At 42.4% G+C, this 26,491-nt stretch overlaps 1 protein-coding gene across 1 annotated transcript in view; it reads right to left on the bottom strand.

Moving 5' to 3' along the window:
- The window catches only part of f2 (coagulation factor II (thrombin)), a 105,205-nt gene that overhangs the window by 66,325 nt on the left and 12,389 nt on the right, over positions 1 to 26,491 (bottom strand). Inside the window, exons 2-5 of the mRNA XM_059975458.1 lie at positions 23,228 to 23,388; positions 8,221 to 8,245; positions 7,518 to 7,577; positions 2,600 to 2,705 (exon numbers count right to left, since the gene is read on the bottom strand). Coding sequence (XP_059831441.1) covers positions 2,600 to 2,705; positions 7,518 to 7,577; positions 8,221 to 8,245; positions 23,228 to 23,388 — 352 coding nt within the window. The remainder of the gene's footprint in view (positions 1 to 2,599; positions 2,706 to 7,517; positions 7,578 to 8,220; positions 8,246 to 23,227; positions 23,389 to 26,491) is intronic.

Raw genomic sequence — 26,491 nt, 5'->3', positions numbered from 1 at the left:
ATTGATGGGGATGTGAGGTGCATGTAGATACAGATTATAAAGAGAGGGTTAAGGGGCCTGACTGCTGGGATCAGATGTGGGCTGAGTGGATTCCTTCTGTGTTCTAACAAGTAGCCTGTTACATAGAACATCGAGCAGTACAGCCCAGGAACAGCCTCTTCCGACCACAATGCTGTGCCAAACCGGCTAAAAAGTAAATTAAAAAAACCCCAGAAACTAATTCCTCCTACCTGCACAATGTCCACATCCCTCTATCTTCCTCAAATTCATGTGACTATCTAAATATCTCTAATGTATTTGGCTCTATCACCATACCAGGTGGAGCATTCCAGGTATCCACCACTCTGAGTAAAAAAACTTACCCCTCACATCCCCTTTGAACCTACCCCCTCTAACCTTCAATGAATGCCCTCTGGTATTAGACATTTCAACCCTGGGAAACAGATACTCCCTGTCTACGCAAATACCAGGAAATCTGCAGATGCTGGAAATTCAAGCAACACACACAAAATGCTGGTGGAACACAGCAGGCCAGACAGCATCTATAGGGAGAAGCACAGTCGATGTTTCAGGCCGAGACCCTTCGTCAGGACTAACTGAAAGGAAAGATAGTAAGAGATTTGAAAGTGGAAGGGGGAGGGGAAATCTGAAATGATAGGAGAATACTGGAGGGGCAGAAGCTGGAAAGGTGATTGGCAAAAGGGATACAGAGTTGGAGAAGGGAAAGGATCATGGGACGGGAGGCCTAGGGAGAAAGAAAGGGGGAGGGGAGCACCAGAGGGAGATGGAGAACAGGTAAGGAGTGATTGTGAGAGGGGCAGAGAGAGAAAACAGAGAGAAAAGAAAAAAAGGGGAATAATTAATAAGTAAATAGACAGACAGATAAATAAATAAATAAACAAACAAACAAATGGATAGATAATAAATAAATAAATGGGCGGATAAATAGACAGACAGACATATAAATAAATAAATAGATAGATAGATAGATAGATAGATAAAGGGTGGGATAAGAAGGGGAGGGGGCATTACGGAAGTTAGAGAAATGAATGTTCACTCCCTGTCTACTCTATCAATGCCTTTCATAATCTCTATCAGATCTCCCCTCAGTCTCTGATGCTTCAGAGAGAACAACCCCAAGTTTATCCAGCCTCTCCTGATAGCACGTGCCCTATAAACCAGATGGCTTCCTGGTAAACCTCTTTTGCACCGTCTCCAAAGCCGCCACATCCTTCCTACAGTGCGGTGACCAGAACTGTATGCGATACTCCAGATGTAGCCCAACCAGAGTCGATCAACAATAAATGAAAGGTTGTATTCTGAATTGACATTCTTGCTTCTTGAGCTAATTCACGTCATCTTGGATGTTTTAACAAGATCGCCTTTAGGGTTGGAGGTTCCCAGTGTTAGTCTAGCAGCAATCTGTATTTGTTGCATTTCATTGATAAAAACTTCAAGGCTCCTTACAGAATAAAAATCAAGCAAAAAAAAAATAAAATAGCCAAAAATGTGGATATTCCTATAAATGAGTAAGAGCTTAGTTAAGGAAGGACACTTTAAGGACTATAGAAGGTGATACAAAGAAGTTTAAAAACAGAATTCCAGGATTGAGGTATGAATATCTGCTGGGGGACTTGTTCTATGGTGATTCTGAACTAACTTGCAATTATGTTTTTCAATAAATTTATGTTTCTGAGAAATGCTTTTACTGGAAGTGCATATGGCAAAGTAATAACTAGAATCTGCCAAGATGGAAGAGTACCTGTTATCGTTCCAATCAGAGAATGGAAAAACAGTTAAAAGGCCAAACTGAAAACCCTTTTATAATTCATAACTATAAAGATGAATTAAAGACATAAATAGAAATAAATGGATATGATTAATTGGAGCCAACTGTTGGTAATGAAATCTCCCATTTTTGGAAGAGATATCAATACAGAAAAGAACCGGGATAGTTCTGGTGTTAAAGGCCAGATTAAAGGAAGTAGAGAATGCAGCATGAGCTCAGAAAATCAAATACAGTTTTGGTGGAGCAAAGAAATAGTTAGGTGCAGGAGAAATTGTAAGCTCCAGAGTAGCAGTAATACAGGGAAAAGTATAAATTAAGAAATTGGAGTGCATGTAGTATGGATAGTATAATAATCGTGCTGCACTTCAAAAAACATAAAGACCAGACTAACTAAATTTACGCCGACAGTAGGCAGGATGAATTCACGAACCGGAAATGAGATATTTTCTAGATCAGCATATTGTGAAGCAGTGGGAAACAGACTGTTTTAGCTAGTGTTGTACAATCAAAAATAGTTGATGAACTTTGGTGCAAAAAATAATGAAGATGCCAGAAATCTGAAATGAATGGAAATGGCAGAAGCACTCAGAAGGTGAGAAAGCTGCAGTCCAGTAAGGATCCTAAAAGAAGCATTGTCAATAGCCAGTACAGTCTATGACATTCCGCCAATTTCAAAGCCATTGATATCAACTGCTTAAACAATTACCTGTGATAAATGGGAATTAACACACTCAAGCTGTCATAACAAAATAAAACACGCAAGGACTATCAATTACTTCATAATCGATGGAAGTTGTCTCAGTCACTCACTCTGCTTTGTGTGGGAAGTTCCTTGACCAGCTCTGACACTGCCTCCCAGAAATTGTCATTGAAATATTGCCCTTGTAACTTGGGCCACCTTCTTCATAGCACTGTCCTGAAAAAGGAACAAATAAATTCAATTACATTGCATTTTGTTTCTTTTTCATTTGGATACATAGCTGCTGTCCAGGGATTTCAGATGATCAAAGAGTCTAGTTCAGCTGTTGGGAGGTGGGTCCATGAACCAGGAACTGTGCTATCTATGTACATATAGTAATAATTATTAAGGCATCCAGTACTGTTTGCAATGATGAGCAACTGCTAAATTACTAAAAGAAAACAGCAGATAAAACTGGAACAAAGGGTAAATTTAAAATGTTGGAAATGAATAACTTAACTGTTTTAGGTGGGTCAATATACCACCTAACCCCAAAAATATTGCAAAAAAAGTTTTATGATCGTTTATTATACTATTCGATGTGGAGAGCAACATATCAAAAGTTGGACAATTTTGACACACGAGAAAGTTTCCAAATATGACATCAAAAAACAAGATGGCCGCCAGCAGAAAAATGTCAAAAATCTGACTGATAACCACCAAATTGCAAGTTTTTTTAAACCTGATGTTTTAATGAATTAATTCTCTTTTCACCAATGTTTTTCAAATAATAGTATTTCCTAGAATGAAAGTTGCATTTGTACTGACATCATGACATCATCAATGATGTAATCAAGGGACAACTCTGGTATAAAGTACCGATGTCATGACATATAAAATGCTACTTTATGGCTTCTCAGATGCAGTCTTGTTCGTTATCCTCTTCTTTCACTGTCTCATTTGCCATATTGTCGCAGTTGCCATCTTGGCAATGCCCACATGCACTGGTGCATTCCAGCCCATGCATTCTGCAGGTACACTTTAGCATATTGCACCCCCCCAAACAGTTGCAGGGAATCATCTGAATAAGTACCTCTGGAGCAGGCCTTTTGTTTGTTATCACTGGAGTGAGTTTTTTCCCTTTCTACCCTCCATCCCCACTCAGACAGCTCCATTGCATCACGGCAGCCCATCCACTCCACAACCTGGTAGTAAGTCTGCAGGGAGTGAAACTTACAGGCTGAGGAGGTTGGTGGCAGTCTCTCAGGTGCGGCAGAAGTCTTAGCTCTCGCAACTTTCTTGCAGAGCGTATTGTATCTGATAGATGCCAAGGAGTTGTTCTGCTTTCCATTGAACAACACCACCATTTGCCTACAGTTACTGTTTCCCACAACATCCTGACTTTGCTTTGGTGAACAGAATGCTCTCGAACAGTGTCTGATTCCCTTTTCTTTCTTAATAATTCTTTTCCGATCCCAAATACTCTGGACATTGAGTAGCATCCAGTAAAGGCATGGAGAAACTATAGATCATTACAAGCTGCTCTCCGAGTGTCTGCTTAAGGACTTTGCTATTATAGGCATTTGATTTTGCTTTGTCCGAGCGGAAAAACAGTTCAGTGCAGTTGGTTACCTATACATGGTAGAGCAAGAGTACGAGGAGATATGTGTCTTCTCCATCGAGGCTGGTAGATTTGAAAGCAGACATTGTGACGGCTGCTTTTGCGATCTCAATGTCGGCATCTCCTTCAGCTGGAATCACTTTGCAGTGTCTCCATCGCAAACGTTCCACGATGAGCTGGATAATTACCTGCTTGTTTGCCTCATTCGACAAGAAGTCCTCCTTTCTCCCAACAAATTTTGTCGCCCCTGTAATATTCACCTTGTTTGCATTCTAATTTCTACTTCAATGCTGATGAGTATAGTCCTTTCTGCTTGGCCCAACCCCATAACCATCAAACACTACAGTGGCTCTGGCATAGTGTTTGAGAGTGAATGAAGCGTAGTCATCTACAATTGAACTGTAGGTGCACCCCTCTGCCCATTTTAAGCAGTGCAGAAGTGATCCCCCATCTAGAACAATGTGATCTATCACTGGAACCGCCTGTGTGACAGCATTGTCCGATTTGGAGGTGACATAGTTCTTTATCACATCTGCCAGCTGTGGCTTATCCGGCTAGTGCAAGATGTTCTTTGCTTCAAACTAAAACATTGGATTTGGACAGAGGTCATAGTTCATCATTTTGTCTAGCCAAAGATCACCTGTCTGTGACATAACTAGGAACCACTGGAAAAACAACGCTTGATCTATGGTATGGTCTTCAGCAACTTTGACCGCCCTGCTGGATGCTAGTTTTTTGACCTTCGAACTCCTTTTGTGCGGATACGAGAAAACAGAGTGTCTGTCCATCTTTCTACCTATGTCATTTCCTATTGCGAACAGGTCACGTACAGTGACATCCTCATTTGCATAAACCCCTGTGATGATGTTCTGCAATGATTTATTGTCCGAAAATGGTGTGAAACAGTCCAGTTTTGCTGCGACTTTTTCAAGGTCAGCCTCAACTCTACTCACTCTGGAGGAGGACAACTCCTTATGTTGGTCACCTATTGTGTAACTATTCGCGGTCAGTTCTTGCATGGCAAGGTTGTAAGAGGATGACACAGCAGAAGACATAATCCAAACTGCTCTCTGGTGCTCTGACATCCCACTTCCTCGCGCTAGGACCCCTTGGCTTTTTAGTGAGCGCATTAGTGTCTGTTCTATCACAAGATCAGAGTATTGACTGTAACCAGTATTGACTGCTGCGTCTGATTACATGGAGCCCAGGCTGGAGCTTTTGATGAACCTCAGGGTTGTCATCCTCCAATGCTTCATCTTCTAGAGAGAGAGAGACGAGCCAACTTCAGATAATTCGGATGGCCAGCAACCACGAATATCGGCAAGCAAGCTGAGACTGGACTGAGATGCATCTCCCATGACCCCATTCGATCACTCGCAGCAAGTGCCCTAGCAATCCCTACCGCGTGTTGGTAGTTGACCCACAGAATGCTGGTTTTGGAGGCTCTTGCCAGTTCATCCATTTTGAGAGTTACAGTTTTGTCAATCCTGCAAATGCAATCTGATTTCAACAACGTCTCTAAGTCACTTGCGTCAGTCTCCATCAGTGTGTAGTCTCTCAAGTTCCTCCACTTGGTCTTGAAAACCAGGGTCATCATCTATGATTTTATTAAACAATCTGACGTGTAAGACTGATGCACCATCAATAACTCTCGGAGATGTGAGGCGAGATATAGGCTTTTATTGGCTGGAAGAAAGAACAAGCAGCAATTGACCTCCACACTACATCCTGGAGACTGAGGCTGGGGCGGTGTCTCCAATCGCCTTTATGCTGGGGTCCATGGGAGGAGCCCCAAGAGCAGTCAGTGGGGGGGGGGGACGTGTCCAGACAGGCATATGTAGTTCACCACAAAGACACTGACCCACCAGTAGGTGCCCACGAAACGCTCGTTGCACTGCCCACGGCCTTTCCGCTCATTGTGTGTACAACGGCATTTTCATCGTACACTGTCTCCAGGATCTCCTTAAGTCCACTGCCATCCATCAAAGTTCTGATGGCACCCAACAAATTCGTGAAGGTATGGAAGCTCCCAAGCAATAAGACCTCATTCTTGATCGGGCTACCATCTGGAACAGCATTCGCTGTCTCAGAAGCCTTCCAAAACAGCAGTTGATCGAAGGTAATGATAGCCGGCATGTTGTGTCTTGACTCAAGTTTGCATAGCTAATCTGTGGTGCACAAGATACAGGTTTTGTCCCCTGGATTCATGCCGACCATTGGGAGAAACAGTACCGAGGATCCCCTGGGTGCTCACACTCCTTGTGCAGTAAATGCATCATGCCTTGCCCGCCAGGTGTACTCTGGTGGAAATGAGAGGACGTTTCCCAGAAAACGTCAACTGCGCAGTCACAGGCGGACGAGAATGGGAGGGGACGTCATGAAATAATAGTTCATAGTTCTGGCAATAAAACACACCCTGCGAGTATTCCCATTCACATTTTATACCACAATTGTGGCACTACCATTGTTAAAAACAGTGAAATATAGCAAAATAAGACAAATATGGGTCCACACACGGGGAAATCTGCAGATGCTGGAAATTCAAACAACACCACACACAAAATGCTGGTGGAACACAGCAGGCCAGGCAGCATCTATAGGGAGAAGCACTGTCAGGACTCAGGGCCGACTCAGGGTCTCGGCCCGAAACGTTGACAGCTCTTCTCCCTATAGATGCTGCCTAGCCTGCTGTGTTCCACCAGCATTTTGCAAATATGGGTCCGTTTCTTTTCATTTGCGGCCATTTTTTTAACGCCAGATTTTTTTACTTTCCTGTTCTCCTTTTCTGTCCAACTTTTGATATGTTGTTCAGTATGTCTGAAAGTACAAGAAATGACCATAAAAATTTTTTTGGGGGTAGGGGCATTTTGGTGCATTATTTTGCCTTTAGTATTCTGCATTTGCTTAAATGTGGCTCATCTCCAGCATCCTTCAATTCAAATGGAAGATCATCACTTGAAACATTAGCTTTGTTTCTCTCCCTACATATGGTGCTTAATAGTTTCTGCTTGTATTTACAGATTTCCACTACTCAATTTGCACCTTGATTAACATAAACCAAAGGTGGAGTACATGTGCCTCAGAATAAAAGAAAATCTGATGATGCTGAAATTCCAACCCTTCATCAGGACATTTTCTCGTGTTTGTAATACCACTACTATGAAGTCTCTTTGAAGGATGCCTACCCTAAGAAGTTTAAATCTTCCAGTCCTGATGGAGGGTCTCGGCCAAAAAAATCCACTTCCATAGCTGCTGAGTTCCTCCAGCATTTTGTACGTGGTGCCTCAGAATAGATGTGGAGAGAATTATAGCAACAGGAGATTTACAACTACTTTAGGATTAATGTTTTTCTATCACGATGTGAAAAGTCCGAAGCTCAGTGTTTAGCAACCAAATGAGTTGGGTGGGTGGGGAGTTTGGATACTTACCATTCAGACAATCTCTCAGGTATGGTGGAGGGGTACTGTCTGCTTTCTCTTTAGTACAAGCTGAAAGCAAAGCATACAATAATATTACAACCAAATTGAGAGCACTGGAAATGGGGGAATATGACTCAGTCCATTTGGATGAATAACCCAGAAATTACTTAAATAACACACTATCGCTAGCAGCAAATTTTAACTTATTTTTCAAAATCTAGTAGTGGTAGAAAATGTCATGAAACTGTTGGATTGACATGAAAGCAAACAGGTTCACTCATCTGCATTAGTGAAGGAAACCTGGTGTCTGCTTCATGTGCAGGCACCGACATGATTTAATCTTTCCATTAGAGGTTACTGAGTAAATGACTTGTTTATATTCAATTGTGAAGTGAAAAGATGCCTCTTATCCCACCGCCTACAATAGCTTAGGAAGGCCAGCTCTTCTGAACAATAAACATTCACTTTTCCACCAATGGCTGCATTTGAGAATTGTTTTTAAGTTACGTATATCGAAGTCCACAATCCCTTATCAAAGACTTCCCAAAGTCAAAACTGCTCTTTCTATGTATTTTCATCATAGCAACCAAGAGGGGCGGATGTATCAGATCGACATGCAGGGAGCAGGGGGCAGGGGGAGGGAGAGGGCAATCTGTGAGGCACAATCAGAAAATTATGCACAGTTTGTAAGAGACAGAAAAAAGTTTCTTACCATTATAACGTCCCCAAAACTCAACCTGAAGAAGAAAAGAAAATTGTTAGAACACTGCTTGCTGTGAAAGACAACAGAATAATGTACCTTTTCTTCTCCTTACTTCTTGATTGGAGAGAAGGACTCTGTTATTCCCAATCTAGCCATAATTCACCATCGGGAATGTTCAAACTATAAGACCATAAGACATAGGAGCAGAATTCGGCCATGCAGCCCATCGAGTCTGCTCTACCATTCCATCATGGCTGGTTCATTATAGTCCATTCTCCTGGCTTCTTGCCGTAACCATTGATGCCCTGACTAATCAAGGACTTAATAACCTCTGCTTTACAAATACCCAGTTAACCCATGCCTTCCTGTTGATGGTACTCAGTGCTTCCAGTGTCAATGTATTGTGTGAAAGCAGATACAATACACTTTTGCCATTCAGTGTACCAAAGTAGTGAACAATAACTGAAGCAGTCAAATCATTGATCCACCGTAACTCAGGTTAAGATGAGAAAGCTTCACATCCAATGATGCCTCATGTAATGAGTTTTTAATCTTGACTTTGGTGCCCACGGAGCCTTTACAGTAGGGAGTCACTCTGAGCCACGTCTGCACACTCTTGATAGCCTTGCCAGCACCCAAGGAGTTAATTACCAACCCTTTCCAACTAAGTTCAGAAAAGCAAAGAAAACCTGCATAATTGGAAAAAATGCAGGGGCCAAACTGAGCAGCTCTGATAAACAGGTGCAGATAATTGCTTCTCGCTGCAGGCAAAATACCGGCTGGGGGCAAAAATTCTAATGAAGATGATTACTCCGTGCAGTCACCACTAACTGAAGTGCAGTCTAACTTCACCAGACTGGTATCAGGAATGAGGGGTTCGTTTTGAGGGGAGAACTTGTGTAAGGCTTTAACAATGAAGTTTGGAAGAATGAGAGATTAACTCAATGGACGTACAGGATTTTGAGATAAATTAAGAAGGTAGATACCAATAGGCTGCTTAAGGGAGGAGCCTAGAACCCAGGCTCACTGTGTCAGGATAACCACTCAGACTTTTAAGAGTAAGATAGCTAAATCACTGGAGTGATGATCCATAATCTAGACTAACAATCTCAATTCCCAGGTTCAAATCCCACTATGGCAGCTCAGGATAAGATGAAGATAAATGGAAAAAATAGATAGTAAAGTAGCATTAGTAAATAATCATCAGTTTTATTAATGTCCTTCAAATGATGAAATATGTGCGCTTACTTTGCCTGGCCTATATGGGTCTTGTAACCTGAGACTTACCGATCATTAGATGCTCCCTGAATTGCCCAAGTAAGACATGGTCATGTTGGTGTGGAGCAATGATTCTCAACCTTTTTTTGGTCACAGCCCCTTAGGAGCTCTTCTCAGGTTCCAGGGACCCCCTTTCAATTTCTTGGATTGTAATGAACTGACCAATCCCTCTTCAATGTCCCATTTTCAGTCAGTGGCTCCCTTCAAATGTGCCAGGGCCCCCAAGGGGGCCATATGCCCCCCCCCCCATTGAGAATGGCTGGTGTAGAGTATAAGAATAAGATTAGACTGGTCATGCTATATCCTAGAGACAGGTGTACTTACCAGAACCATATCTTATAAGCAATGTGTCATATTCCTCCGTCACAGTACCTGGGACTGACCTGACACACTGGTGGAGGAATGGGGGACAGTATGGAGATGGAGCAAGTAACCCTGTATATAGGCATCTGTTAGTCTCGTTAGACCATGGATTTGTGCCTTGGAAGGTTTCCAGGGCGCAGGCCTGGGCAGGGTTGTACCGGCAGATGCCCAAGCTGCAAGCCTTCCCCTCTCCACGCCACCAATGTTGTCCAAGGGAAGGGCACTTGGCACCGGTGCCATCGCAGAGCAATGTGTTGTTAAGTGCCTTGCTCAAGTACACAACACGCTGCCCCAGCTGAGGCTCGAACCAGTGACCTTCAGATCACTAGACCGATGCCTTATCCACTAGGCCACGTGTAAACATAAGTAACCCTGTAAGTTCTTAATATTAACTCCTGATTGTATGAGGTGTCATGTCATCAGGTTCCTACCCACAGTCTGTTGTTCCCCCTCAGCTGAGTGATCAGTACTGCTCCATGTTGTAAATAGCAAGGACACGGGTTGTGAGGATATCAATATCCATCACCAAGAATCATGGCCTGTAGCATCATTGCTAACTGAATCCTAGGTCTGTGTTAGGAAATAAACCGAGAAGAGGGATAAAACTGTTTGACCATTTCTTCACCCAATATTTATATTTAGCAGAGGTGACCACTGCACAGTCTTTATGGAAAGAATGTTCTGTCCTCATATTGCGAACGGCTTCCACTGTTGTGTGGCATTACAAATACACTAAATTAGATGCATTCAGACTGCCCTGGCAGACAAAACGGGATATTCAACCAGAATGCTGAGCCTGCAGTCACAATTAGGCCAGCTTTGATAAGGGAAGCAAGTTTTCTTCCCTGAAGGAAAATACTAAAGAGGAAGTTTGACAGCAACCCAGTGGTGTTCTAATTACTGTTAAAGGCTTTTTATTATTTTTGGACTAAATAATGATTTAATTGCTCAAATTTAAATTCTCCAGATATCATGGTGTTCTTCAAACTATCATCGTCCCAGAGTTCTGTCTGCTAATCTAATAGTTTACCCTCATTACTACTGTTCCCAGGAGATCAAGAGAAATTTGTTTTTGGTAGAGTATTGTAAATCTTTGAAATTCATTGCTTCACAAGCTGTGACATTGAGCATAATCAGAGTTGAAATCAATTAGTTTTTGAACATGAAGAAAATTACAGATTTTAAGATTGGTCAGAAAAGTAAATGAAGCAATGGATCAAATATGATTTTATTGAATGGTTCAAGGCCAATATGACCTACTGCTTTTAACTCTTAAATCATTAACTCTGTTGTTTATTAGCCTATCATCTTAGAATCATGTCAATATTGTGAGAGGCACACATTAATTAAAGCTGGTCTGTGTTAGTTAAAACCTGCCAGCCAACACCTCAAATGGGAGAATGCACTATCACTGTAACAAGTGGAGACACACTTTTAGAGTAGAGGCTGATTCTGGAGGTATTCAAAAATAGCATAACAAGGGAGATCAAGGTTCTCAGTATTTTCTGATGCAACATCAGAGGCTCCCTAGGGAGCAGAAACTATTCAGAAGTGCATTCTAGTGGTGTGAAGGGCACAGGCAACAGATCAGCTTTGCACGCTGATGTCACAAACTGGCCGAGCTGTCTTCTCCATCGGGGCGGGCTGTGTAAGTCCTGTGTGCACTATATCTCTCATTCATGCAGCCACACCTGTGACTTGTGTGCAATGGTTCTGATTTAGTGCATGTAATCATGCCGAAATATCTGTGGTCGATGTGTATCATGAAAATAGGCCTCTCCTACATATTTTATAGGCTCCTCTTGATTTGGTGTTGCCATAATTTGATTCCATGGGAGATAGGTACTCTTGTTCCATCTCACCCGACTGAACTTTTACCTATGAGAGATGAGAGTTAGAAAGGTTCCATCTGACGGCTCATCAAAGCCAAGGTCTCCTCGTCATCCTCAACACTTCCATCAGCAGTTACAATATAATCGTTTCTCCCCTCCTTAAACCCTAAGACAACATATGACGGCAGAGAACCTCCATCACTCCAGAAGACTCCTCTGAGGAAATGATGTGGCTAAACTGCTGATACAGCAGATAGAAGTCACAGATGATATTTAATTTTTTCTTCTGCAATTTTTACTTTCACCAGGTCACCAGTCATCATTCTACTGCTGAGTGGATGACAGAGCCAGTGATAAGTTTCATTTTGCTTTGTGGCCTTAATGAGGTAGAATGGTAGTCATTCCCAATTGGCTTGGTGTTGCTTTGGAAACTGAGCAGGGTATTTCTGGGCTTTGTCAGAGACACAAAACAAATGAGAAACTAGATCAAATTGTCCCAGGAGTGACCATTGTTTGGCATTCCTGGAAAATGAGTCTTTGCACACGGCACCAAGCTTAGACCATGCCACGGCAAGCCCCACACTTACTTTTAATCCTTTAGGCGTTGTACAAGAGTACTGACTTTCTATCCACCAAACACCCTCCCACTCCAGCTGATTCAAGACTCCTAACCCCCATACGACTACAAATCCTTTCACTACCTGATCTCAGCATTCCTCTCATTTGACTGGTTCTCCGCCCTTCAATCTTCATCTTAATCCGGAGAATCGTAGTTCTGCAAATCCCACATAACAGGTATGGTTTGCAGTACTGAGCACGGAGCATTTGTGAAATGATAGAAAACTGAGTGGGGATAAATGGTCTTCATTTTCAGGTTTAAGCTGTAACAGGTAGGATCACTCCGAGAATTAATTTGCTTTTAAGACTCAGCCATTTATATTAGTGATTTAGTAAATTGGATTTTAACTGTTGACTACTGTAATACAAAGATAGGTTGGAAAGTAAACAGTGAGGAGAACACCGAGAGACAGACAGGTTAAGTCAATGGGTTAAAAGTGGGAGATAAGTTTAATTAGAGAAATGCGGCACTAGGGCCTCAGCTATTTATCATTTACATTCAATATTACATGAGATGGAGAAAGGATTAAAATTTGCTGGTAACACAGTGTGACTATAAATTGTGAGGCTATGAAGGGAAAACATTGGGAGAGCAGTATTAGTTCAAGGAGCAATCCCAGCTGTGACGAGCACACACAAAATGCAGTTGGTCAGGATCTTATGTCACAAGCTTTATCAGATGTTGTCATTTGGATTGAACAGAAGAACTGCAAAGGGGCAACTGCACTATTTGTATGCATTACAGGCCTCTCTACAACTCAAGGAAAATTGAAGAGCAAATTGAGGGCAGCACAATACATCTGCTGTGTCACAACCCCACTAAACTTGAGTTTGACCTCTGAATCCATTGATTGGAAGCTCAGTTGCCTTTCCACATTTGGAAGATGTGTAGGTTGGGTAAATTAAGGGCAACTTACAATGGCCAATTAATATGTAAGCAAAGGGTAAAATCTTGGGGACTGGTGGGTGTGGGGGGGGGGAAGTTTATGGGAATGTGGAAAGGATAAACTGGGATTCATGTAAGCAGTTGCTTGATGGCCAGTGTAGACTCAGTTTGCAGAAAGGCCAGTTTTTGTGTGTAAACCTGTATGCAAATCTTTGTTCACTCTCATAAACAAGGGTGGAGAGAGTACAGACTGTCAATGAGTCTAATGTCTAATATTAACTGAGATGCATACAGTGTACAATATATATAAGGCACAGACTTTCTAAACAAGTCAAGAATAGATTTTTAGCTACTAGGCAACAAGGCCTGAAATAAGGTGGGGTCGAGTTAGAAGTTGCAATTCTGGATTCATTTTTGGGGATGTGGCTAAGCAGGTGAAGAGGTACAAAAGGGAGAATACATTTGTGGTAGCTGTTATGTTTTGCAACTCTAGAAACTAAATGGGAAAAAACAACAGCAGCCGGGGATAACTTCAGTGTGCAATTTAATGAGACGTGCTCGTATGACGTAGTGACATAATACTGTACGCTATTCACATATTTTTACATATAACCCATAATGAATAATGTAAACAACAAAGAATGCTTAATCAAACAATGTAGATTATTTACAATATTACTGAAACATTAAATACACAACACTCCTCTCTGCATTGCTGTAAACTCCAACTCAATATTGAATGCATCTCAACTTACATACAGTATATAAAATTAAACCATATAATTATGGGGGTGGGGTGGAGATGTGTCTCTACTAAAGGAGGTGTAAGGTACTCCTTCCTTCTGCTATCCTGCAGGTCATCTTTGGGCAACATGTAGTACCTGCTTAGCTCCCCGATCAGGGTCACGTAAAGCCATGGGAGCAGATGGAGGACGGTCGTATGAGCAGCTGGTGCATATTACCATATAACAATTACAGCACAGAAACAGGCCATCTCGGCCCTTCTAGTCCATTTCGAATGCTTACTCACACCTAGTTCCACTGACCAGCACTTAGCCCATAACCCTCCATTCCTTTCCTGTCCATATACCTATCCAATTTTGCTTTAAATGACAATACCAAACCTGCCTCTACCACTTCTACTGGAAGCTCATTCCACACAGATACCACTCTCTGAGTAAAGAAATTCCCCCTCGTGTTACCCTTAAACTTTTGCCCCCTAAGTCTCAACTCATGTCCTCTTGTTTGAATCTCCCCTACTATCAACGGAAAAAGCCTATCCACGTCAACTCTATCCATCCCCCTCATAATTTTAAATACCTCTATCAAGTCCCCCCTCAGCCTTCTACGCTCCAAAGAATAAAGTCCTAACTTGTTTACTCTTTCCCTGTAACTTAGGTGCTGAAACCCAGGTAACATTCTAGTAAATCTTCCCTGTACTCTCTCTATTTTGTTGACATCTTTTCTATAATTCGGTGACCAGAACTGCACACAATACTCCAAATTTGGCCTCACCAATGCCTTGTACAATTTTAACATTACATCCCAACTCCTATACTCAGTGCTCTGATTTATAAAGGCCAACATACCAAAAGCTTTCTTCACCACCCTATCCACATGAGATTCCACCTTCAGGGAACTATGCACCATTATTCTTAGATCACTCTGTTCTACTGCATTCTTCAATGCCCTACCATTTACCATGTATGTCCTATTTGGATTATTCCTACCAAAATATAGCACTTCATACTTATCAGCATTAAACTCCATCTGCCACCGCTCAGCCCACTCTTCTAACTGTCCTAAATATCTCTGCAAACTTTGAAAACCTACTTCATTATCCACAATGCCGCCTACCTTAGGTATCATCTGCATACTTACTTTTTTAAAATATTTTTATTCAAATTTTTAAGATAATTACATGGAATGAATAGAATAATAGAAAAATATGACATATCAGCCCTCCCCCTCCCCTTAACCCTTCCCCCCTTAACATCCCTATCTAGGTAGAGATAGATCTGCATGCTTACTAATCCAATTTACCACCCCATCATCCAGATCACTAATGTATATGACAAACAACATTGGACCCAGTACAGATCCCTGAGGCACACCACTAGTCACTGGCCTCCAATCTGACAAATAGTTATCCACCACTACTTCCATTTCCCATCCAGCCACTGTTGAATCCATTTTACTACTTCAATATTAATACTAAAAGATTGAACCTTCCTAACTAACCTTCTGTGCAGAACTTTGTCAAAGGCCTTACTGAAGTCCATGTAGACAACATCCACTGCTTTACCCTCGTCAACTTTCCTCATAACCTCTTCAAAAAATTCAATAAGATTTGTCAAACATGACCTTCCACGCACAAATCCATGTTGACTGTTCCTAATCAGACCGTGTCTATCCAGATAATTATATATACTATCTCTAAGAATATTTTCCATTAATTTACCCACCACCGACGTAAAACTGACAGGCCTATAATTGCTAGGTTTACTCTTAGAACCCTTTTTAAACAATGGAACCACATGAGCAATACGCTAATCCTCCAGCACCATCCCTATTTCTAATGACATTTGAAATATTTCTGTCAGAGCCCCTGCTATTTCTACACTAACCTCCCTCAAGGTCCTAGGGAATATCCTGTCAGAACCCGAGATAGTTTCCATAACTTCCCTACATGTTTCCCTTATCTTACACAATTCAATATCCTTCTCCTTAGTGAATACCAAAGAAAAGAAATTGTTCAAAATCTCCTCCATCTCTTTCGGCTCCACACAGCCGACTTGCATATCACAAGTCCTGGTTATGTGACCACTGACACCAGGCAGACAATCTCTGAAGAGTATTGGTAATGGCTGGGGTTACCCGTCTTGTAAAGATACTGCCCAGAAGAAGCAATGGCAAACTGCTTATGTAGGGACATTTGCCAAGAACAGTTGTGGTCACAGAAAGACCATGATCACCTACATCATATGGCGTTGCTCACAAAACTCAGTGGATTTGTCTTTAAGTGCAGGGTGCTTGGACTCAAGGTACCGAAGCAGTTTTGAGGGCTTCATTGCCTCGTTAGACAGCCTCCGGCCCGAACTCCATCCTCCTGCCCGCCCACCGCCAGACACCTTGGCCAATTGCGGTTGGTCATGGGTTGGGTGAGAGGACAAGGTCAGGGCCGGTGGTCCCTGTACCGGGGGGACAGCGGTCACAGTCGCAACCCAGAAACAATCTCTCAACAAGTATTTGTGTTTTTCTTTTTCTTTTTTTTTGGGATCTACTGGGAAAGTCTCAAAGATCGATGGGTTGGCGACCACTTCTGTGGAGGATGCTTTACTCTTGTGGGATAACGTCCTTCCTGACAAGGGGAGTCACACTACAGGAGAGTTTTGTGGCTGTGAAACGTTCTAGGGTTCTGGCACCTCCTCTGTGGTGGCTGTAGGAGTTGAGCCTGGAACTGCAGGACACCTTTGTTCTTTAACAACAAAGTCTGCTTTCCTCAACTGATCAATGTACCATCTCCAGTTGACATCAGACATAATCCATATTGTTTAGGAGAGCAGTCCAGTTCTATCCTTAATCTTGCCAAGTGTTCACTTTTGATCACCTTTGTAGTTCCTCACTAGGACTGCTTGTCCAGGAGTGAAACATCCAACCACCTTGTTTGTCCTGTATAATCCTTCTGAGATTGGGTTTGAGGAGATTCAAGTGCAAGCACAAGGGATGACCCAGGAGCAGCATAGCTGGTGAGTTGTTGGTTTAGGAGTGTGCTACACTGTGATATGTTAAGATCAGATCGGTGGGCTTCTGATTCAGTGTCAGTGTAGTGAGTTCTGCTGACTTTGCCCACAGTGCGTACTTTAGACTCAGGACAAACTTTTCTGCCAAGCCATTTGGAGCTGGGTGGTATGGTGCAGATGTAATATGGCTTATTCCATTCACTTTCAGGAGTGACTGGAACTGTGATTCATTGTCACTGACAAAGTGTTCTGGAACACCAGTTGCTGGGAAAGGGCTGCTCAATACAGTAACAGCGGAGAATATTGCAAACTGTTCTGGCCACTTTGTAGCTGCATCCACTACTTCCAAGAAATTTGTGCCCATGAATGATCCGGCAAAATCCACCTGCATCCTCTGCCAGGGCAATGCAGGGTAAACCCGGGGGTGGAGATGCACTGTGGTGAGCATCTAGTGAGTGCGGTGGCATCCCGAGCAGTGCAAGGCAAGCTGCTCCATCTGTTTATCTATCCCAGTCCACCAGACAAAGCTTTGAGCCAATGCTTTCACTTTGACCACACCTAGCATGTAGTTCATCTAACACTTCAGCTCTCAGCTTGCTTGGTACAACAACTCCTAATCCCCGCATAAGGTTACCTCCATCAAGGGCAAGTTTGTCCCAGTGCTGGTAAAAATAGGGGAACTTAAATTCCTACAACACATGTTTGGTTGACAGGTGGACCTGAGACAGTGTGGGGTCCTTTCTGGTTTCCCTTTAGATTACCTTTGCTATAATAGGGTGACTTTCGATGAGGGAAAATAATTCACAAAGAGCAGCCTCTTTCATAAATTTTTCAGGTATTTCATTTTCCAAAGGTAAATAGGGCAATCTATCAGAATTTCCTTGAATAGTTGTCTTCTTGAATTCGATCTCGTAATTGTGTCCTCCAAGAAACAGAGGCCATCATTGGAACATCCTTCTGTAGATTGAAAATGGACACCAGGGCTTGATGATCAGTAAATGAGGCTAAATTCTTTCCCATTCAAGTACTGATTGAAACATACTAGTTTCACCCCAAACCAGACTCAAGGAACTAGACTCTCTGTCAATCTGTGCGTAACTTTTCTCTGCAGCAGTAGAGGAACGTGATGCAATGTTGGCAATCAGTTCCTGCACATGTGACAAGACTGTACCTATGCCATAAGGTGAGATGTCAGAGGCAAGCTTCATTGTCAAAATGGATCATAATGTGTGAGTACAGTGTCTGATGTCACCATTTCCTTTACCTTTCGGAAAGCCACCTCACACTGCCTTGTCCATGGCCATTTCTTCTCGATCCATAGTAACAAGTTCAAGGGGTGGAGTCCAGTAGCCAAGTTTGGCAGCAATCTGTAGTTGTAATTGACAAATCCTACAAAGGACCATAAATGTGACATGTCCTTTGCTCTTGGGGCTTTCACCACTGCTCGAACTTTCTCAGTACTCTTGTGTAATGCTTGTGTATCAATGGTGTGAGCTCAATAAGTGATGCTTGCTTTTAAAAAACTTACACTTGTTGCATTGTGCTCTGAGCCCATACACTTCTAATTATTTGGACACTGTCTTGAGACTTTGCAGCTGTTTCTTGTCATTGTTACTGGTAACAATGATGTCATCCAGGTTACTCTGAGTGCCCGGGCAGCCTTGCAGCACCTGGTCCATAGATTTCTGCCAGAGTGCAGGTGTCATGGTTCCGGTTGGCTGTTCCCCTTTAATGCTCCTTTCTCCCTGATTATGCCCTAATTTCAGTCATTAGATCTCCAGTTGCTGCTAGTTTACACAAGGCCACTATCACAGACTGCCAGTTTGTTGGTCTATTCCCATGTGATAACTTTGTTTCTTGACTGCTTATAACCGCTTTTTCTAAGTTCAGCTCCAGTTTCAAGATATTCCATGAAAACCCTGTCTTCATGTTAAGACTCCATATCAGAGCTCCATGTCATGATTCCTCCAGTTTGCTGTTCAATGTTCACGTCTACGCCAGCATCCTCAACTGAATCCCCGTGCCTGTGTCCTGCATTTGGGTTCTGCTCAGTCGCTCCGTGCAACAGCAGGCACAGGTGCTACGGCAAAAATAAGCCTTTTATAGCAATAGAGTCTTCTGTGAGCACATATGGTGAGAAACACTTTGGACTCTTCTTCCATCTCCATCTGCAGGTAGGCATTATCTAACTCCACTTTAGGGAGTGTTTCCCTCCAGAAATGTTTGAAAGATGTCCTGTATCCTGGGCAGAGGGTATTGGCTGACTTTGAATATGGGTTGACAGTGACCTTAAAATCACCACAGATCCTAACAGACCCATTCTTCTTGGCTACTAGGACCATTGTCGTTTCCCATGGGCTCCACTCAACCTTGGAAAGAACTCCTTCATCACTGGCTACTTTATCAAGATGTATAAGGAACTGGACAGACTTTGTAAAATTTGGGTGTGACATTTCATTTAACATTATTTTACGCTAGATGTGCTTGAGTTGTCCAGTGCCTTTCTTAATTTGTTTTCAGTTGACTCTATTGCAGGGGATGTGGCATGAAAACGGTGGATGGACCTCCAATCAAATTGTAGTTATCTCAGACAATCACAGCCCTACAGTGCTAGCCCTCTTGTTTTTTTTAAAACATTCAAGCCCAGCTTAGCTTGTTGGTTGTTGTCTTTCACTGATATGAATGTCAGTCCCACAGGAGTTATCTTTCCTCCAGTATAAGTCTTAGTTGGATATCTGCAAGCTTCAGTTCAGTGTCTTGGAAATGCTGCTCAGTTTTATTTTGTGGAATGACTGAAACAGCCACTTCCATTTTAATTAATTTGCCATTTACTTCTGGTGTAAGCAACATTGCTTGTCCATTGCTAGCTTTCACATTGTATATCTCAAGGCTACACAGTGCTTTGTCATTCTCATCATTATCAGATTTTTCATTAACAGATCGCAGGTTGGTGCTCTTGGTGAATTTGTAACTCGATTTTTAAAAATCTTTTTCTTTCCCTGTGCAGTCCATTTATTTTTGTTTGCTGGGATGCTGTTTGTATGTGTCCTACTTTGTGTAGTTCCTGCAACTATCACCTTTAAACCTTCATTGGTTTGTAAGCCCCTACCACAACGGTAACAACAGTTTGTTCAGTCAAGCATGTTCTAATTTAGATGTTGCAATTTTGTTCACGCTCACTTTCATTACTGACTGCAACTCAATTGCATCTCTATCTGTTGTTTCTATTGACACAGCAATTTCAATTGCTCTTTTAAACATGAATTGTACTTCAGTTAGGAGCTGTTTTTGAAGCTTTTATCTATAATTCCACAAATGAAGCGATCTCTCGATGGATCATTAAGCCTATTACTGAACTGGCAATGCTCAGACTGTTTCTTTAATTCAGCCACATAAGCTAAAATGGACTCCATTGCCTTTTGATTCTGCTTATGAAACCTAGAGCAATCTGCAGTCAACAATGGTTTTGGTTCTAAATGTTTCTGCATTCCTTTCATGAGATCAGCAAAGCTCATTTCAGCTGGTTTGGTTGGAGCAGTCAAATTTCTAAGCAAAATGTATGTTTTTTCATCAACTGCACTGAGCAAAACTGGTGCTCATTTCTCATTGGCTATTTAATTTGCTTTAAAATACTGCTCAATTTGTTCAGTATACAGGATCCAGTTACCTGTTGTAAAATTGAATGCATCTATCTTTCCGATGTAGCCAGCCATTTCTCATATTTTTTTATTTGTCATTATTAGACTGACCTCACTGTTTATGAACCCATGAATTTTGTCCATTTTTTGCCTTTTTTTTAAACTTGAACTTCTCTGTCCCTTCCCAAAGAACCACATGCTGTGCTTCAACAGGTAGGCAGTCATCTTGGGTTAATTTTAAAACTTAATCATCTCCACTATTATGCTTTATAATTCCAGAAACTGATTCGGAAAAAAAACATGGAAGCCAGCAATAGCACCTGTACGTTAGGTTTTTCCTTCAGTGAGGTGTACACATATGACACAGCGGCATAATGACATACGTCATTCACATACTTTTATATATAACCCATAATGAATTATTACTTAAACATTGAATACACAACAGTAGTGATCATAATTCAATTAGATTTTGCATATTTTTAGAAGACAAAGATAAAATAGAGTCCAAATTCTAAATTGCCAATTTTTCTGGGCTCAGAAAGTTGTACAGTTGGAGTGGAAACAGCTACTTGATCATAGGTCAGTCTCAGAATGATTAGGGGCATTCTGGAAGAAGATTCAAGATGTTCACATAACGAGTACGGCTAGAGCCACCAGATATCAAACTCCATAGATGATAGACTGGGACAAAAATAGGAAATTGATTTAATACTGTCAGGAATATAATGGACAGTGTAATTTTAAAAATTCCTGTACCTTAAAGACCAAACCTTCCTATGATATACTCAATGGCCACTTTAATAGGCATCATTAATGCAAATACATAATCAGCCGATCATTTGGCAGCAACTCAATGCAAACAAAGTATGCAGATATAGTCAAGAGGGTCAGTTGTTCTTCAGACCAAACATCAGAATGGGGAAGAAGTGAACTAAGTGATTTTGACCGTGGAATGGTTGTTGGTGCCAGAGGGGGTGGTTTGAGGATTTCAGGAACTGCTGGGAGTTTTATGCACAACAGTCTCTAGAGTTTACAGAAACTGGTGTTAAAAACAAAATAAAATTGTGAGCAGCAGCTTTGTGGGCAAAAACACCTTGTAATGAGAGAGCTTGGAGAAGAATGACCAGAATGGTTCAAGCTGACACATAACTCAAATAATCGTGTGTTACAAAAACAGTGTGCAGAAGAACATTTCTGAACACACAACACATCAAACCTTGAGTGCATGGTCTACAGCAGCAGAAGACCACGAACATACACTCAGTGGCCACTTTGTATACTAAGTATATAATAAAGTGGGCACTTGCCCTGCAGACATGGCAGGAAAGTGACTAATGTGGATTCCTGTTCACCAAATAGTGCACTCAGACTTCTTTGCTGATGATTTCACTGTGTATGCTGTTCGTCTTTTCATTCTATGATCTTATAGCGTTTAAGCTAGATAGCAGAGGCTAGAGTTGGTTCTGATGAAGGACAAGTGGATTCTTTCATGATCAACACCTCCACGTTTCTCCTGTACATATATCAGGCAAGGCACCTATTTACCTAAAATCTGGAACTGAAAATTGGTGTTGCATCTAACACTTAAAATATTTTGACAAGGTGTAATCTGAATTATGATTATGAAAGCAAATATCAGTACCTGTCTCTGCAAAGATCCAAAGTGCTACACCTCTCATTCACTTCCTCCCTCGCCTCCATTCAGGGCCCCAAACAGTCTTTCCAGGTGAGGCAACGATTCACCTGTGAACCTGCTCGGGTTGTCTATTGTGTCTTCTGCTCGGCCACCTCGGCATTGATGAAACCTGTCGTAAGTTGGCTGACTGCTTCATCAAGCACCTCAGCTCCAGCTGACAAGAAACAGAACTTCCTAGGGTTCTCAATCCTGTTCTAACACATCGGTGTATGGCCTCCCCTTATGCCATATTGGGGCTACACTCAGGGTGGAGGAGCAACAACCTTATATTCCACCTGGGTAGCCTCCAACCTGATGGCAATGATATCAATTTCTCCTGGTAAAAAAAGATTCCCTCCCCCTCCCATCTTCTATTTTCCACTCTGCCTCACCTGCCTATAGCCTCTCCCTGGGCCCCCTCCTCCCGTTTTCTCCCCCCTCTGCTCTAGTATCAGACTCCTTCCTCTCCAGCCCTTTATCTTTCCCATCCACCTGGCTTCACCTATCATCTTCTAACTACCCTCCTTCTCTTCACCTCACCTTTTTATTTTGGCATCTTCCTCCTCCCTTTCCAGTCCTTGTCTGGGCCCGAAATGTCAACTGTTTATTCATTTCCATACATACTGCCTGACCTGAGTTCCTCCACCATTTTGTGTGTGTTGCTTTGGATCTTCAGCATCTGTAGAGCTTTTTGTCTTTAAACTATAGACAAGAGCTAGTAAATTTCTTAATCTCTCAATTCTGCAGAGCTCCAATCCACAAAAGGTGTTATGAATGCTTATTAACATTTTGTCTTCAGAATTTAAAGCTAATAGCTTTTGTAAATTAATATTTGCTCTTATCCCAACTTCAAGAATCATCTCAAAACTTACATTAAATGCTGGCATTTAAAAGCCCATCCAAAAAAAGATATAGAGGGTGTATTCACAATATACTTAAAATACATTCGAAGTAAGAATAATTTCTGTTTTGTTGCTTACTGTTTGCTGATCATCCTCAAACACTTCACGAGCTTCCTCATAGTCACAATATTCAAAAATACATTCTCTTTCCAAATTTCCTGACCTTGTCTCTTCAAAAAAACTGTTGGCTCGTCGAGTTCTTTTCAACATGGAGAATGCATCCTCTTCTGCAAGGAACACTGCAAAGGGAAGGTTAATAATACACAAGGAGTCAGGTGAATGATGTGCAGAACATAGCATTGGTTACAGGTGACAATATATTCACTTGTCACTTGTTGCTCAAACATATCTCAGAATCAGTCCCCATTGCCCACACCAACTTTACTGAGGGCTGGAATACTGTCCGTGTGATCCCCCCAGCCATTCTCAACTCACTCGGTTTTCCAGTGAATAACTGAGGCCCAAACCACTGAGGTCAATGTAGTTAGAAACAGATGTCTTATTTAAGGATAAAACTGGATTTACCTTAACATTTCCTTCATTTCCATAGTGATTGTACTTGAGAAACATTTTATCGGTTCAAAACCCTCCAGCCTCTGCCTCCAGCACATAATGCTCTGGAACTTCCGTCATTTATTTTCAGAAGGCATTTGATAAGGTCCCACATAGGAGATTGGTGGGTAAAATCAGAGCTCAGAGCACTGGGGGAAGACATTGTCATGGATAGAAAACCGGTTGGCAGATAGAAAGCAAAGGGTAGCGGTGAATGGGTGTTTCTCAGAATGGCAGGTGGTGACTAGTGGGGTGCCACAGGGCTCGATATTGGAACCACAGCTGTTTACGATTTACATCAATGATTTAGATGAAGGCATTGAGAATAATATCAGCAAGTTTGCTGATGATACTAAGCTGGGTGGCAGTGTGACATGTGATGAGGATGTTAGGAGAATTCAGGGTGACTTGGATAGGCTGGGCGAGTGGGCAGATACTTGGCAGATGACATTTAATGTGAATAAGTGTGAGGTTATCCACTTTGGGAGTAAGAACAGGTAGGCAAATTATTATCTGAATGGTGTAGAGTTAGGTAAGGGAGAAATACAAAGAGATCTAGGAGTCCTTGTTCATCAGTCACTGAAGGTGAATGAGCAAGTGCAGCAGGCAGTGAAGAAGGCTAATGAAATGTTGGCCTTTATTACAAAGGGAATTGAGTACAAGAGCAAGGAAATCCTTTTGCATTTGTACAGGGCCCTGGTGAAACCACACCTGGAGTATTGTGTACAGTTTTGGTCTCCAGGGTTAAGGAAGGACATCCTGGCTGTAGAGGAAGTGCAACGTAGATTCACGAGGTTAATTCCTGGGATGTCCGGACTGTCTTACGCAGAGAGGTTAGAGAGACTGGGCTTGTACACGCTGGAATTAAGGAGATTGAGAGGGGATCTGATTGCAACATATAAGATTATTAAGGGATTAGACAAGATAGAGGCAGGAAATATGTTCCAGATGCTGGGAGAGTCCAGTACCAGAGGGCATGGTTTGAGAATAAGGGGTAGGTCATTTAGGACAGAGTTAAGGAAAAACTTCTTCTCCCAGAGAGTTGTGGGGGTGTGGAATGCACTGTCTCAGAAGGCAGTGGAGGCCAATTCTCTGGATGCTTTCAAGAAGGAGCTAGATAGGTATGTTATGGATAAGGGAATCAAGGGATATGGAGACAAGGCAGGGACTGGGTATTGATAGTAGATGATCAGCCATGATCTCAGAATGGCGGTGCAGGCTCGAAGGGCCGAATGGTCTACTTCTGCACCTATTGTCTATTGTCTATTTCCAATGGGATCCCACACCAAGCACATCCTTCCTCACCTCGACCCCCCCCTCCACTTTCTGCTTTCCGCAGGGATCGCTCCCTGTGCAACTCCCTTGTCCATTTGTCTCTCCCCACTGATCTCCCTCCTGGCACTTATCCTTGCAAGCGGAACAAGTGCTACACCTTTTCCCTCACTACCATTCAGGGCCCTGAACAGTTCTTCCAGGTGAGGCGACACTTCACCTATGAGCCTGTTGGGATCATCTACTGTGTCTGGTGATCCCAGTGTGGCCTCTTGTATGTCGGTGAGACCCAACGTAGATTCAAAGACCGCTTTGCCAAGCACCTACGCTCTGTCCACCAGCAGAAGCAGGATCTCCCAGTGTCCACCCATTCTCTTTCCACTTCCCATTCCGACATGTCAGTCCATTGCCTCCTCTACTGTTGCAATGAGGCCACACTCAGGTTGAACTAACATCACATTATATTCCATTTGGGTAGCCTCCAACCTGACGGCATGAGTATCAATTACTCAAACTTCCGGTAATGGCACCCTCACCCTTCACGTTCCCCATCCCCCTTTCCCTCTCTCACCTTATCTCCTAGCCTGTCCATCACCTCCTTCTGGTGCTCCTCCCTCCTTTTCTTTCTTCCATAAACTTCCCCCTTCTCCAGCCCTGTAGCTCTTTCACCAATTAACCCAGCTCTTTACTTCATCCTCCCACTCCCAGTTTCACCTGTCACCTTGTATTTCTCCCTCCCCTCCCCCACCTTCTAAATCTACTCTTCATGTTTTTTTCTCCAGTCCTGCCAAAAAGGTCTCGGCCTGAAATATTGACTGTACTTTTTTCCCATAGCCCGCTGAGCTCCTCCAGTATTTTGTGTGAGTTGCTTGGATTTCCAGCAACTGCAGATTTTCTCTTCTTTACTACTTATACTTCACTGCTCCAGTATTAGTTTATAGAAAAGTATTGTGACGTATGAGTATTATATTTGACATGTAAGCTTAATAAAAAAGCTTCCTAAGTGAAATTCATCATTAGAGGTTGACCAGGACACTGCCTGGATTGGAGGGGATATGCTATAAAGGATGGCTCAATGAACTAGCGCTGTTTTCTCTAGAGTGATGGAGGCTGAAAGGTAGCATTTACAGTGCCTTGTAAAAGAATTCAGTCCCTCCCCCCCCCCCACCACACTGCATCACATGCCGGTGATAATAAACCTGATTCTGAGAAGCCTCTATTAGCTTTGCACAATGTGACGAGCAAGATTTGCCCCTTCCTCCCTGCAAAATTGTTCAAGCTGTGCCAGGTTAGTTGGGGAGTGGCAGTGGACAGCAATCTTGAGGTCTTGCCAGAGATAACCACTTGAGTTATCAGGCAGAGTGCTTTGGCTCATTGTCCTGCTGATCAACTGCCCAGTTTAAGCTTTTGGACAGAGGCTACCAGGATCTCTCTGTATTTAACAACATTCATCTCCCCATCAACCCTGACCAGATTTCCAGACCTGCTGCTGAAAATCTAGGGATCCTTTTTTTTTGT

This window comes from Hypanus sabinus, chromosome 7, assembly GCF_030144855.1.
Source record: "Hypanus sabinus isolate sHypSab1 chromosome 7, sHypSab1.hap1, whole genome shotgun sequence".
NCBI classification, from domain to species: domain Eukaryota; kingdom Metazoa; phylum Chordata; class Chondrichthyes; order Myliobatiformes; family Dasyatidae; genus Hypanus; species Hypanus sabinus.
The sequence above is the reverse complement of the archived record's forward strand: the minus strand, read 5'-3'. Positions and strand labels throughout refer to the sequence as shown.